The following is a 16,660-nucleotide window of genomic DNA, read 5'->3' on the forward strand; positions in this document are numbered from 1 at the left end:
TATGCTCAAACATTTGTCCACAGCATGTGATTCATGTACAGGAATGTCATGTATTTGATACGCTACTTAGCGACGCTTGTGAATGTAGCGGCAGAGTGAACACCAGGCCATCATCCGGGCCCGATTCTGGTTCCGGTGCGGGCAACAAACGTCGTACCCCCTCAAAATATAAGTTTCCGAAGGTAGGGGAAAGGAAATGAGGTATACAACAACGGGAGACGAGCTGAGTCAAACCAGTTCCACGTAGTAGAAATGCAGCAATAGAAGAATTAGTAAAGCGTCTTTAGTTACACTTTCACTGCACGGTGCCCCCACCCCCCCAAACTGCGCCCGGTGTCATCTGTTATTATTATTTGTACATATTGTATATGTTATATTTTTTTTGTGCGGAGATGGAAATATAAAAGACAGTTAATGCAAACACACCCGTTTGTACTCTTTGATTACCACACCCAATGAGAATCGATAAGGAATCGGATTGATAACGGAATCAGAATCGTTAAATTCTTATCATTTCTCATCCCTACTTAGGATGTTCTCATGACTAACTTATGAGTAACGGAATATTTAAGCTGGACAAAAATAGTGATTTGATTTAAATTGTGATACATATCAATATCATTTGATATGAAAAAAATTATCGCGATAGGATTTTTTTTCCATATCACCCAGCCCTACATCAGACCATTATTATTATATAAGCCGTACTGATAAAAGAGTTAGTTTTGTTTAACCTTTTGAAGCGGAATGCAGGAGGAGTGAGGATGCTGCTTTCCCACCTCCTCTCAGACTCCCTTTTATGGTGCCAACGCTGCATGTTCCTGTCATGAGCTGTTGACTTGCATGCACACACACACAGACACACACACACACACACAGAAATACAGATAAACAGAGTGCAGCCAGTCCTCCATTGTCGACGCAGCCTCATGACCATACAGGGTTATGCAGCAGTGGCTCCGTCTGCCTCCATAAGGATAGACTTGATTTACTTCCCACTGCTCAGACTGGAGGGGTTTCTCCAGAGAACTGAGGCCAAGCTGAGCTCTACTACTACAAACTAAGGCTGTGAGATAGAAGAATTACCCAGTTCCAAGTGGAGGGAGTCTGAAGTTGTGTAACGTACGTACGGCGATGGGGGAATTTTTCCACTGAAACTTTTAACCGATCACAAACCAGACGAATCACCCCCAGCCAAATTCTTTTCATTTGTCCACATGGATCAGTTCTCAGGATGCGGGGAGCTGCTTCACTGCACCGCAGAGCGTAAAACACGGGGCCCCGGGTTCCCAGTCCCCTCCCTTCTCCCCCTCCTGTCCGTGTTGTAATTCTTGTGGCGTTTTGGCGTGCAGCCCGGTTTGCAGCTCTCTGGGTTTTTCCTTCCCTGAGATGGTCAGACGTAATAAAGACAAACCCTGGGCTTTATAATGGTGCGTGTGTGTGTGTGTGCGTGTGTGTGTGCATGTGTGTGTGCGTGCGTGTGTGTGAGACAGCGAGCTGCAGTGGTAAACTTTGACACAGAGGCTGTATTTATATCCTCTGGTGTACACATCAGCCCAGCCCCGCCCTGGGTGTCCGTTGCCAGGCGACCATTGAGTTGTGTTTATGGCTGCAGGAACGATTGCAATCTGAAGCATCTTGAATCATCTGTAGTAAGACACAGTGGAGGAGTTTATTAGATTGAAGAAGCAGCAGGAAGAAGACACTGGTTCTGTGTTTTCATGAGTCTCGGGGTTAAAGAACCAATCAGGTGATCTTAAATACTCTATTTTTTGTTTTGTTTTGTTTTTTTTACATTGAATCCTATAGAAAGACAGAACACCAGCCGCAATGAATTCCATCTACAAACACTACTATCCAAACCTGAATTTCTTTCCTCATCACTGTTTTATGACATTGTTTAACCTTTTTATGTGAAACCAAAGATCCTCTTATTTTTCAATAATATGAACCGATTCACTTCCTGTCTCCTAAATAGGCGTGGCCAGAGGGGTCGAGAACGATGGATGGATGGATGGATGAAAATAGATAAATAACGTTTTTTTTAGCAGTGAAACAATGACCTTAGACTTATGTCTTATTATAAACCAAATTAAACCAAACTCAAAACTTTTCTTAACATGTCTGTGAAGTGCTGACTAGTGTCTTTTTAAGTGCTTTTAGTTATCTTATAATCTAACAATTACTTGATTATCATTATTTTCATCATATATTATCATTATTATTACTTACATCAGATTGACAGACAGACAGACAGCCAGACAGACAGGCATTTGGTTACCAACATTATTTTATCACTATTATCACTCATTTAATTTCCTGACTTCTTAAGTTTATTGCTGAGTCAGGACTCAAAGCCCATTTTCTCCTTAAGTACTTTGAGGGGGGGGGGGGGTTGTCACTAAATCATGGAAATGCCAATAATGAGCTCATCCTACAAACAGTATTGTCCAAGAAAATGGGAAAAAATTGATCATTAAAAGTTGAACAAACAGCCTCATCCATTTATTTTATTACAATAAAAATATGAGAAAATGTATAATCACCTGCTTTAGTTTATGATAATATGAAATACAGATTAAAACATCATCCTCTTCTGGAACAGTACCTACTATTTAAGAGGGAAATTAATTTATTTCCATTAAAGTGTTATTCTGAGAAGAGAAATAAAATTTTAAAAATTGTTGTATCGGTCAACATCAATAATTATCATGAAAAACAGCAAATCACTTTCTTTTCAGTTTTAAAGTATGGTATGACTTTTGTTTCGGTGTAAATGTTGAAGAAACCAGATGTTTGTGGATTAAATTATTCGTAAAAGAAGATGAAAAAATCCAAGGCAGTAAAAGAAATTATCCCCAAACATTGTTTTCCATTTCTGTTATTCCGTCGCCCTAAATCTTCCAAAATCTGCGCCTTTAAATCAGAGTTTTTTGCGATTATTTAATTGCACAGGCTGATATTGTGATTTAGGTTGGATTATTTGTGCAGCTCTACTGTTTTTACTGATGTTATTTAATTTTTTGTGAGAGGAAAATGCATCATGCATGAACTATAAGTATGTTTATTTTGTTTTATAACACATCTGAAGGGGAAAAGTGTTAAAAAAGCTCATACCTTTTAAGGATAAAACTGCTTTTTAAGTGTATGTTTGTGGTTAAAAGGTTCATGTGTGTATTAAAGTGGCATCAATGCACTAGTTTTCACAGTACGTTGAGCTTAGTGTTGGATGTTGAGGTCGTAGGTGTTTCTCTGGTCGAGTCCCGTCGCTCAGATCAGGTGACCGTCTTCTCGTCTCGTAGCTCCGCCTCCTGCTGTGATCACCATGGGTTTCATCCAGAGTCGAGAGGCCGAAGCCGGAGGTGATCTGTGTTTATTATGATCCACCGACGGCACGCTGCTTTGTTAGGAAGAGAATACGCCCTGAAAAGGCTTTTAGGAGTAAGAAAAACAAAGTATTATTAGTAGGAGTGTATTGTAGCCAGAGTATAGAGTGTATTTGTGACAGAGAAAACACACACAGTGGAATTGTTTTACACATTATTGAAATGTTTTTATGTCTATGGTCAAAGTAACCTGCAGCTATTTGTAGTTATTCATATTTTTATCAGGTGAATCTGAGTACGATGTTGTTTCTGACCAGTTTAGTTTAGTTTTAGAGGAAACTGAAGATTTCACTATAAAGAAATGAGCTTAAATGATTAAAAACATAATTTATTTACCTGAGCATAACTCATATATATAATAATATATACAAATGTAATAGATGTTTGGGGCAAAAAAGAGTAAAATTGCAGGCAGTTAATGATTTAGATTAAAACTAGTCATCGAACATAATGATTAAACTTAATAAAAATATACTTTGGCACCAGTATCATAGGTATTAAAGGAGATGAACATTGATGTATCCTGTTAAAATGCAGATTTTCATCAATGAAATACCAGTGATCACAAAAATTTTTCTTTTAATGGACATTCATTCCCTTCTACAGGTCAAGAAATTAAAAAGGATAAATGGTTTATTCTAAAAAGAAAAAGAACTAAATGTTACATTAACATTGTAATCGTTAATACAAAGTTATTAGTTATTATTACAAAGTTATAAGTATTGATATTGATGAAAAAGTCTCATATCGTTTAATGTATTTCTGTCATATCACTTGTCAAATATTAAGTCCAATCATGAAAATTTAATTTTTGTTTTTCATCTGGGACATTATCATCTTCATGTAATTTTCATGTTACTTCATTTGTCACCTTTCCAATGTTTCATTCATCATTTCATTTAGTTTTTTCTTTAATTTCCTCTTATTAAGAAAAATAATCAATATTTGTTCCTAAACTGCATTAAAACAAAACTGTTTTTGACCATGTGAGGAGTAGAAACTGCATATTAGTGTAAAATCCATGGAGTAAAAGTGAAACATCATTACTCGGGTAAAGTACAAATACCTGGAAACTCTACTTAAGTGTTTGTCCTCATCGACCCAGCTCTGGAAATAGGTTTTAAACTCCTTTCATAATGGTTTTAGAAGGTCTTAAATTGTCCAAACATTGTGTACCAGTGTATATTTTCTATTATTTATTGTCCTAAGATGAAGCTGTGTTTCCTGGTTCAAACTTTGTAAAGCAGGGGTGTCAAACACATGGCCCGCGGCCCAAAACCGGCCGCCCAAAAGGTCCGATCTGGACCATGCAAAGTAACAGTCAAGGGTGTGGTTTTAGTTCAGAGGCAGCATTCAGCCCAGTCTGATCTCAAGTGGGTCGGACCAATAAAATAATAACCAATAATAATAACCAAAAATTATGATCGACTCTTTTTTTTTTTCTTTTTAGTGTGAAAAAAGGAAAATCAACTATCCTTTCACAGAAAAATGCAACTAATCTCTTTGAAGTTTCTTAAGAAAAATACATTGAATTTTAATTATATTTTGCCTGTTACTAAATGTTTTGTGTATTTTTAGATCCACTACAGGGTGGGGAAGCAAAATTTACAATATTTTGAGGCAGGGATTGAAAGACAGTGTATGACCAATTAGTTTACTGAAAGTCATGAGAATTTATTTGCCACAAGAAAATTGACATAGAAAATGTTTTTATTCTATGTGTCCTCCTTCTTTCTCAATAACTGCCTTCACACGCTTCCTGAAACTTGCCCAAGTGTTCCTCAAATATTCGGGTGACAACTTCTCCCATTCTTCTTTAATAGTATCTTCCAGACTTTCTCGTAATAGTTTTGCTCATAGTCATTCTCTTCTTTACATTCTAAACAGTCTTTATGGACACTCCAACTATTTTTGAAATCTCCTTCGGTGTGACGAGTGCATTCAGCAAATCACACACTCTTTGACGTTTGCTTTCCTGATTACTCATATGGGCAAAAGTTTCTGAAAAGGTATGGATAATAGTGTTAGGTATGATTATGACATCAATATATGTTTGGTTTCAAAACAATTGACGTAGTGCCTGCTGAGAAAAAACAACTAAATGTTCATTGTAAATTTTGCTTCCCCACCCTGTATGATCTGTAAGTTGTAATGTACACGTGTAAATAAATACTAAATATATTAATATTATAAAATAAATACTGTTAAAATTGCAATTGACTTTTTTGCACTAAAGATTTTGGAGTTATTATTCATAGAGTATGATGTTATTATGTACTGGTTTAGATCCCACTGGGCTGAATGTGGCTCCTGAACTAAAATGAGTTTGACCCTCCTGTTGTGAAGGTTATTTATCCTCCTGAGACCCAGGAAAGTCAAAGTTTTGGCTTTTTTACATTAAATAATTGTCTTGATTGGAAACAGTATAATGTAACAGTGTTTTCAGATGCATTTTTTTTTTCTAGTGGAAAGTCTTTTGCAGGGGACTGTTTTTGGGGGTTCTTTTGCTTTTTTTTTTTTTTAAAGTACAGCTGTGAAACTCGTCTCCTACAGATGCATGCTGGGTCTGAGAGTTTATCGCGGCCTGGTCGTTGTTGTTTTTGTCGCTGTACGTTTACGTGTATGTTGTGTTTCCCTCAGGCGGGCGGCTGTGTTCGTTCTCCCCGTGCATCGAACAGGTCCAGAGGACATGCGAGGCTCTGGCGGACCAGGGCTTCGAGGAGATCAGCACTTTGGAGGTCTTGCTGCGAGTCCACGACGTCCGAACCGTCTCCCTGCCGCTGCCCGACTTCGGCCCCGACCCTTCAGCCCCGGCGCCGCCCGACGCCGACTCGAAAGCTCCGAACAGCGCCTCAGTCACCATCAAAACCACCACACCGCCGCGAGAAATACCCGGACACACGGGATACCTCACCTTCGCCACCAAACCCAGAACCTAAGCCTCATTTCATCAGCAGGACATGAGTTGTAATCTGTGCCTTTTCCCTGAGACCTGCAGAGGAATGAGGCCGAGGAAATCCAGCAGGTACCAGGTTGCGCCAGGTCCCGGTTGGCAGCGCCGCACCAAGAGGATTTACAGTTCAGTCTTACACAATTCTGTCCTCCTGTCACTTGGCACAGTTTCACTGCTTGAATCGAGCGAGTAAATCAAATCTGGAGAGGTTTAATTTTAACATAATCTGATTTATCGCCTCACATTTTTATAAAAAATCTGTTTTAATTCGTACAGGAAAGATAGTTTTTTTTGTTATTTTGCGCTTTTGTATCCACATGAATACAATAAGGGTGTTGTTTTGTTTGTTTCTTGGCCCCGAACACTGAAGAAGAAGAAGTGACAGACGTTAATCCCTTGTCCGATAATTAAACATGTTCCCCTGAGCAGAACCGGTCCTGTTCCAGATCAGTCAGGGGGAAAAGTCGGCTTTAATTTAATCATCTTTTTAAAGTGGTTCCTTAAGGGCTACACAGAAAAAAGTGTTTGCATATGCATTAGTTCTAAAAAAAAAATAAAATGTTCTGCATTTAAGTCCACATTAATCTGATTTTTATTATAACACTGTGTGGAAGATCTGTGTTTTTAACTGTTTATTAGAGATTTATTCTCCTGATAAACTGTGTTGACTGGGATTTAGACCTAACAGACGATTAAAATGAACAAACACTAACAGTTTAACAGAAGGAAACAGGCCTATTAGACCTTTAACTATCTGATATATGGAAAATAATGTACAATGACTTGCATTCTTAGATACAACAGGTCATTTTAAAAGCTTATTTACACTGTTTGAGGATCCCAGTACATGAATGTCCGCACTTTTACACAAATACTTCAATATTATCATTTCATTGTGCAATAATGAATGCTCCGATGTATCAGTTGAACACTGGTTTCAGCTGCTATTTGCTAATATTCATTATGTTTATAATGAAGATTTATTTGTTAAGACAGGATAAAAAAAACTAAAATGCTGTAAAGAAAGATTTTACTATCACTGCATCCTTTTCTTTGTCTTTGGGATTAATTTTCCCTACATTCTCATCTACGCTTGCATTTACAGGTGCATTTTTTTACCCCGCCCCCTGAAGGGGATTCAAGGGGTATTGTTTTTGGTTCGGTTTGTTAACACTCTAGCAGCAAAACTATTGGTTGAATTCCTACCAAATTGGGTTTGTAGACTGCCAGTGACCCAGAATAGATGTGGCTACATTTTGGGAAAAGTAGGTCAAAGTTAAGATTTTTATGAATTTTTTAAATCTTTTTTTTTCTCCCATTTACTTATAATGGGCGAAATTTCAAATGTCTATAAAAACATCAATTTTGTTTCAGTTTACCTGAAACTTGGCACATACATAATTAATATGCTGACATCAGCACACGCATAGACATGAGGACATCAGCTGGATCGATGCTAAAATAAGCTACAATATGTGTGAGGGGTGGGGTTTGTTGTGCCTGGAACAACTTGTTTTTTCCTTACAATTGTTCTGCCTCTAGACTTCTCCAAAATAGTATCTAATATAAGCAACACATAACATCTGGTTTCTTCAAATCTAAACTCGGGAAGAAAAAATAAACTTTAGACTAAAGAAATATTGATTTGACATTAATTGACATTAAGTTACAGGGTGGGGAAGCAAAATTTACAATTTTTTGAAGCAGGGATTGAAAGACAGTGAATGACCAGTTAGTTTATTGAAAGTCATGAGAATTTATTTGCCACAAGAAAATTTACTTAATAGAAAATGTTTTTATTCTATGTGTCCTCCTTCTTTCTCAATAACTGCCTTCACACGCTTCCTGAAACTTGCGCAAGTGTTCCTCAAATATTCGGGTGACAACGTCTCCCATTTTTCTTTAATAGTATCTTCCAGACTTTCTCGTAATAGTTTTGCTCATAGTCATTCTCTTCTTTCCATTATAAACAGTCTTTATGGACACTCCAACTATTTTTGAAATCTCCTTTGGTGTGACGAGTGCATTCAGCAAATCACACACTCTTTGACGTTTGCTTTCCTGATTACTCATATGGGCAAAAGTTTCTGAAAAGGTATGGATAATAGTGTTAGGTATGATTATGACATCAATATATGTTTGGTTTCAAAACAATTGACGTAGTGCCTGCTGAGAAAAAACAACTAAATGTTCATTGTAAATTTTGCTTCCCCACCCTGTATTTCTGATCAACCTGAATGTAACGTCCCACAGGTGTAGGTGTGATGTTTGTCATGTTTTGTCCGCACAGTTGCATGATGGGTAATCACTTCATCCAGGGTCAGTCTGGACTCATCAGATCACATGACCTTTATCCATTGAAACACAGCCCAGTCTTTATATTCTATAGTAAACTGTTTAAGATGTGAGGCTGCATCAGTTAAAGGCTTAAAAAGCTGAAACATATTCGTCGCTGCAGTATTTATCCAATGGAAGGGTCTTACCTTTTTGTTTCTGACTTCAACAGGACTTTTTCCTCCAGTTGCAGAAATAATCACATCCCATTTATGTGTTTTCAACATATTAATATGGGAAACTCTGCAGAAGATTCAGACCGATACCGATCTGACGGCTGAGGTTTCCCATTCCCCTCTGATGGAACAGATCCGGAGCAGAGCGGAAAATCATTACCGCTCTATTTAATATGGACTCTGGGTGTTCTCATTCATCTTCAACTGGAAACTCACACGGAAAGTTAAATGAATCAGATCAGTCTCACCTGCTGTCTAAAAGATGCTCTGAAAACTTCAATCATGTTGATGTTTTGTGTATATTTAATCCTTAAAGCAGGGGTCTCAAAGTCAGCCCAATTTGATCTCCAGTGGGCCGGACCAGCACAATAATAACCTATAAATAATGACAACTCCAAATTTTCATCTTTGTTTTAGTGCAAAAAAAAAACCATTAAAATTTGAAAATACTTACTTTTATAAACTATTCAAACAAAAAAGATGTTAATAACCTGAAAAAACTGAAATTTCTTAAGAAAAATAAGTGCAGTTTTAACAATATTATGCCTCAACTAATCATTTCTACATGTGAATTATGGAACCAAACTACAAAGGCACTAAATACTTAGTAACAGGCAGAAAATAGTTCAAACTGTGCTTAATTTTCTTTAGATATTTCAGGTTGTTCATATTTGTTCAGGTTATTCACATTTTATTGTTACAGGATAGTTTGTAAATGTAAATATTTTCATAATTTAATGTTATTTTTGCACTAAAACAAGACAAAAATTTGAAGTTGTCATTATTTATCGGCATAATGTAATACTTTTTTCACATGAAACCGAGAAGAAAATCTGGAGTCATTCTTTTTTGTAGGTTATTCTGTTGTTATTATTTGACTGTAGATCATATTGGTCTGTATGTGGAACCTGAACTAAAATGAGTTCCACAGCCTTGACTGTGGAATTTTTACACTTTGCAAATTCATCCCACGGGCCGCATTAGAAGCTTTGGCGGGCCGCATATTTGACACCCCTGCCTTAAAGGTACTTTCTGGTGAATTATTATCAGAAAGTGGAGTAATGAATATAAAAAATAGTTTTTACTAAAGATTTGTGTTACAGAATTGTAAAAAGTATATCTATTAGAAATGTGTTAATCTTTTATTTATTGTCATGTTAAAAAAGGGTCCAAATCTGAAGACTTTAAAACAGAAGTGGACAAAACATTTCACCCCAAAAATGACAAGTTAAATATTTACAGATATGTTTGGAAAAATTACATAGTCAACAAAAATGTTTATTTCCTGAAGCACAACAGAAGTTTTTGTTTCTGTAAATCAGCAAAAATTGAGGACATTATCAATTATACTATTGGATTTATTAGAATTAAAGCATATGATTACTTAGCAAAGATGAAACGATCCATTTAATTGTTTTGCTTATTTTTTTTTTTTTTACCTTTTCCAAGATGGAGTCATTTTTGTAAATATCATTTTTAAAGCCATCAATCAGTAGTTAAAATAATTTATTCTTCATATCCTCCAGAATATTTAGTTTTTATTGAAAATTAGTTTTATATAAATATTAAAGAACTATATATAACAACTTGTCAACTCAAGAATAGATGTATATTCTCATTCATAAAACCGTTTTCTCCTGATTGGTAAACTACCATCTGTATAAATTGTTTATAAAATGTTAAACACACTATGATGTAGCTGCAGAAAAAGTGTTTTTAATGCATTGGTGAATGTATAATTCCTCATGTAAGAAATTCTGCTGTTTAATCTGAAAATTAGTTGAAATTTGGTAAGACGGAGTTGATTTTACTGATGATTTTGAACACATTTGTCCAAATATTTACAAGGAAATTCCAAATAACACACAAAATATTTCATAGTATGTAAAAGTGGCCAATAAGAACACAAGAGAAACAAAATTCAACCAATATAAAACAAACTACTGTTAAAATAAAAATAAAAATTTTCTTTGCAGACGACTTGCTTTTCTACCCTTCATAACGTACAGTATGTGTTTGTGCATTAATAAACACACAGAACACATATGTAATGCATCAGTCCTGTATATTGCAGTAAACGTGTGTACGTGAGTGAGCATCAGCTGATTGTTTTCAGTGTTAAACCCAACGGCTGCTGAAGTCTCGTGTGTGGTTTTTTTTTAGATCCTGTTGTTGTGTATGGGGCAGTTTGAGCTGGTTAAACGTTTAATCCTGGGCTTTACTCCGGGTTATTAAAAGAACTGTGTCTGTTTTAGGACTGGGTGTGTGTGTGTGTGTGTGTGTGTGTGTGTGTGTGCGTGTGTGTGTGTGAGGATGGTTAGTTGTGGGAGTTCAGGAGAGTCAGGGATGACAAATATTTGTATTTCAACCTGAGACGACAGATTAAAAAAGTAGTTGAACTGAAAAAAGAGGAAGTTGTTCAACAGTGTGTGTTGAGTTGTCACGTCACAAATGTCTTTTTGCCTTTTGCCTCATGTTCTTGCTTTTTTGTTTTTTTTTTAAACCTTTTTACCTCTGTCAAGGAACAGCGAAGGTTATGTTTTCATTGGGGTTTGTTTGTTTGTCTGTGTGTTTGTCTGTTAGCAGATAACTCCAAAAGTTATGGTAGGATTTTGATGAAATTTTCAGGAAATGTTGATACTGGCACAAGGAATAAATGATAAAATTTTGGTGGTGATCTGGGTGGGGGTCTGCGCTCTCCAATTACTTTTGTAGTTTTTCAATGTTTCTTTTATTTTGTTGTATTTTTCTTGCCATTTTATTCTCTTACATTTTAGATGTTTTCACCACAACTTGTCCTACATTTTACGTCCTTTTCATCCTGTTGTCTTTTTGTTTTACAATGTTTTTGTTTTTGCATCTTTTCTGTTATTTTCTTATGTCTTTTAATGACATTTTCATCTGTACGAAGATATCATCTCATGTCTTTTATGTCATGTATGTTTTGTATTTTAATTTTTACATTGTTTTCAACTTTTCACCTTAATCTTTTCACTGTGAATCTTACTTTCTTGTTTCATCTTGTTACGTATTTCCATCACTTTCTTAATTTGTCTTTTATATTGTTTTCATCATTACAAATTTAACATCATTTTCATCCTCTGTTTTTTTTCTTGTTGCATCTTTTAGTTTCACATCATTTTCATCTTGTGTCTTTTGTGTCGTTCTAATCTTTTCACGTTGTATCTTTAACATAATTTTCTTCTTACATCTTTTATTTTGTCTTTTTCTTCATCTACATTGACATCGTTTCACCTCCTTTACATCAGTCTCATCTTGTTACATATTTTACATCACATTCTTAATTTGTCTTTTATATCATTTTCATCATTACAGATTGTACATCATATTCATCTTATGTCTTTTCTGTCGTTCTAATCTTTTCACTTTGTATCTTTAACATCATTTTCTTCTTACATCTCTTACTTTGTCATTTTCTTCATCTACATTGTCATCGTTTTACATCATTCTCATCCAAGGTTATTATCGTTAACGAAAACTAACGAAATGACGAAAACTAGAGTTGAAAAGACATTTTCGTTAACTGAAATAAATAAAAACTATAATTAATAGAAAAAACTAGGGATGTCCAATATTGGCTTTTTTGCCAAAAACCGATATGCTGATATTGTTCAACGCTTAATTTCCGATTCCGATATCGCTGCTGATATATGTGGGATATTAAAGTAATTTTAGGTAACATCACATATCTCCTGTCATGGAATTAACACTTCATGCCTAATTTTATTGTGATGTCCCATTGGATGCATTCTCAAATGCAACAAGGCTTTCAAAATGTAAACACTGTCTGTGCAAAGAATACATACTTCAACTTAAGTTGTGGAAAAAATGCCATATTTATTTATTTTCTCTCCCTCTCTCCATGAGTCTTTTACAGTGTGGCAGCTCTACTGTACAATTTTGAAAACTGCACATTTCTTTCAGTTACAAATAATGCTTCATTTACGCGTCGGTAAATGCCGGCGAAATCAAGGCATTATTTCATCAGTTTTAATGATAGGCAAAAAAAAAAAACGATAGATATTCACCGATATTACATTTTTATGCCAATATCGGGCCGATAATATCAGACATCCCTAGAAAAAAATGATAACTAACTGAAACTGTATTGTGTGTTTACAAAACTAACTAAAACGTATAAAAATAATGGATAAAATTCCCTTCGTTTTCATCTTTTTCTATGTCAGATTGATATGAAAGCGATTTATTTCGGTCGAGCAATTTTAGCTGGTGGCACCACACGACACTTCACAGTCCGACACTTCTCATCACTTGTTGTTTAGAGTCGTCTTCTCATCCTAACAACATGGAAAGTAAAGCTGGGAGAAAACAACAGAATCCTGTACGGGAATTTATTTGAATATAACGGTGAGAAAGATAAAAGATATGACAAAAACTCAAACGAAACTGCAACTAAGCATTTAGAAAAAAACAAAAACTAATAAAAACTAGCAAACCTGCTCTGAAAACTAATGAAAACTAACTGAACTAGAGGAAAAAAAAAGTCAAAACTAAATAAAACTAAACTATAATGAAAAATCCAAAACTATTATATATCTGTTCTCAATCCTTTTACATACTTTTCATTGTTTTCATCTTGTTTCGTCTTTTAGATGTTTCTTCTTCTTGGGTCTTCTACCTCTGTTCCATCTCTCTGTTTTCTAATTGCAGTGGAAGCTGTTGAATGCTGTGTAGAGTTTTCTGGTTTGTGTTCCCACTTCGTCAGTGGGAGAGGAAGTGAGTAACGCTCCCCGTTGAGGCGGTGGGCGTCAGTGTGACTAAACCTGCTGCTGAATCAGTCACAAATGAAACCGCTGTGAATCTCACAGCTGATGCACTTCATCTGTACAGAATTATTAAAGTGTGACAGCCGTGAGGTGTTCACTGCTCAGATGCACAGTCCGAACTTTGAAACCCACCTGTGTGATTTAACCCATAAAGATCCAAACACCTACTGTCGACCAAAAGCATCCACTGAAACTGTTGATCCACTAATCCTATCAACACATGTAAATAATTGGTGTAAAATACAGTTTGTCATCTTTTCATGGTCCCATTTGGACGTTCAGATGCTCTGTAGTTACCATGGAAACACTGTCATCTTCTACAACTTTAATTCACCGGTAAATAACAGAGTTTGACAAATGACAGTGGATGGAAACACTGGGTTTATATTCTGTTAATGCTATATTTTACTAAAAAAGTCACCTTTTCTTCACTTTTTTCTGTTTTGATACAATTACATTTGACTTTACTTTGAACTTTTATTAATATCTACATGATCAGTCAATTTAACATATAAAAATAGATGATTTTCACTGGAGAAAATGCAAAATTCAGTGGATAATATACTAGTCAACATTTGCTAGGGATCAGTTTTATATTTACACAATAATTGATGCTGTATAATATTTTGGGTGACTTCATATATTATGTGTGTACTTTGGCTAGTCATGTAAAGAAAAATGGACCAAAAGGTAAAAAAACATACATTTTTATTGCAATTTCTGGCAAAAGGGTGATACAACCCTAGAAATTAGATTTCACAACAATTACTCTTCCAATTTTGTTTTCACTGAAACCACTCAGAATGTTCTGAAACACATACGGTGTGATGTCAATAATGTGTGTGGCCACCATCCGCATCCACAGGCTGTACTCCACTGGGAAAGTAAATTTTCAAGTTTCCAGAATTACACCCCCGAATGTAGCAAAGTTATAGTCCTGATTCCTAGCAAATGTTGACTAGTGTATTATAATAAATGGTGATAAATCACTTAAAATGTGTCATAACTTAAAGGAGTGATATTTTGCTTTTTTAAATGGACTTATGCATTTTCAAACATTTCCCTGTGGTCTACATAAACTGTAAATCCTCTGCTTGGGTCTGAATTCTTCATTAATTCAATTCCACAGGTCCATCTTCAACCCTATTTCTGAGTAATGACACCAGAAAGGTGGTTTTGAGCGCTGGCCCTTTAAATGCAAATGAGCCACTTTAGGCCCCGCCCCCTCCAGGTTGTTGGCTGTGCTGCTTTATCCTGTTCAACCAACAACTGAACATTTTAGGTAACTGGCGCAAAGTTTGGACATATTTTCAGTATGGTCTACAACCGCTGCTGCTGATAAACAATTATGTCGTACTCGGAGAAATGTTCGTCAGAAGTTTTGACCTTATATGGAAATGCAAATATTGTGATGTAACTAGTTATAGACGTCACAAATTAAGAAGGAATTAAAACGGGTTGTAGAAATCCACTCCATTTTTGCCAAATGAATATAAAGATAGTTTTGCAGCACCTGGAGGGTTCAGATTCTAACTGTATGAACTATTAGGGTCCAAATACACAAATAAATGAACCAAAGACTAATAAAAGTGGGTTTAGCAAAATATGACCACCTTAAAATATGTTTCACAGGTTTTTTTAAGGCAAGATATGTGTAAATTAGAGCAGCAAATATTAATTATTTTAACTGGAAATCACTGAAAACAATGCATCTAGTGTCTTTTATTTCACTTATTTTGTTCCAATTTTGCTTTTATCTTTTTCTGTCTTTAGCGTTTTTGCCTTGTTTCATTGTTTGCTTCATTTTCATTTAGTAGCGTCGTGTATGTTTATTTTTTATAAGGTCTTTCACAGTTTGTTGCATCTTTAATGCCATTTTCGTCTTTTTATGTTTTTGTCATGTAACATTTTTATGCTTTTAATATTGCGTTCTCATTTCCTTTCTATGTATTTGTTATTTTTACCTCTGCCAAGGAAGTTGTGTTTTCATCAGGGTTTGTCTGTTAGCAAGATAATTCAAAAAGTTATGGAAGGATTTTGATGAAATTTTCAGGAAATGTTGATACTGGCACAAGGAACAAGTGGTAAAATTTTAGTGGTGATCGGGGTGGGGGGGGGTTGTTAGTTTGTCTGTCTGTTTGCAAGATAAGTCAGAAAAAGTTATGGAGGGATTCTGATGAAATTTTCAGTAAAGTTGATGCTTGATCCTGGCTCAAGGAAGAAATGATTAAATTTTGGTGGTGATGGGGGGGGGCTGATCTGCCTTGCCGTAGGTCTGCCCTCTCCAAGTGCTTTTCTAGTTTTTTTCATCTATTTTAGCCTCAGTCTATAATAGTTTGTCAGATAAATGTTCAGAATAGTTGTTAATTATGGTCCCCTTCATCCCCTCAGGGCTGAACCAGTTGTGTTTGTGTTGTCGCCGGTGTTTGTTGTCACTCCCGTCGGCCCATTCTATAGTGAAGTATCATTTCTCTGGCCGGTTTCCAGAGTGTGAGTGAAAGGTGATGCTAAGTGCTGGGTGAATCGTGCCACCCGTGGACCAGGAGCAGCAGCGGGGTCTAATCCACCGGCTGAAGCTGGGAATAGCAGCTCTGAGCCGCTGGAAATCCTACAGTTTAATCAGCTTGTCTGTGGCCTCCTGAGCCCAGCGCTGATGCCAAACCACCACACCGGTGGAGTAAAGGGTGAGCATTCACTGAGGCGGCACAACACCGCCAAGTGGAGGCCAGGACCAGGACCAGGAGCAGGACCAGGACGTAACCCTGAGTCTGGATAAAAATACAGGAGGTCGGATTTGTAAGTGAGAGCACACAGAGGTTAAGTGGTCATATGTAACAGCAGGACTGGAGGACGACCCACCAGAGCAGGGTGTCCAAGTCATTTTAGTTCATGGACCACATACAGCCCACATGGACCACATACAGCCCACATGGACCACATACAGCCCACATGGACCACATACAGCCCACATAGACCACATACAGCCCACATGGACCAGGAAAA

General features: G+C 36.3%; 1 protein-coding gene across 1 annotated transcript in view; it reads left to right on the forward strand.

The window, feature by feature from the left end:
* The window catches only part of trmt61a (tRNA methyltransferase 61A), a 33,519-nt gene extending 26,610 nt beyond the window's left edge, over nt 1–6,909 (forward strand). The window contains exon 4 of the mRNA XM_030127509.1: nt 6,027–6,909. Coding sequence (XP_029983369.1) covers nt 6,027–6,325 — 299 coding nt within the window. The 3' untranslated portion in view covers nt 6,326–6,909. The remainder of the gene's footprint in view (nt 1–6,026) is intronic.
* The last annotated feature ends 9,751 nt before the right edge of the window (nt 6,910–16,660 follow it).

The sequence above is a fragment of the Sphaeramia orbicularis genome, chromosome 22 (genome assembly GCF_902148855.1).
Source record: "Sphaeramia orbicularis chromosome 22, fSphaOr1.1, whole genome shotgun sequence".
Taxonomy (NCBI): domain Eukaryota; kingdom Metazoa; phylum Chordata; class Actinopteri; order Kurtiformes; family Apogonidae; genus Sphaeramia; species Sphaeramia orbicularis.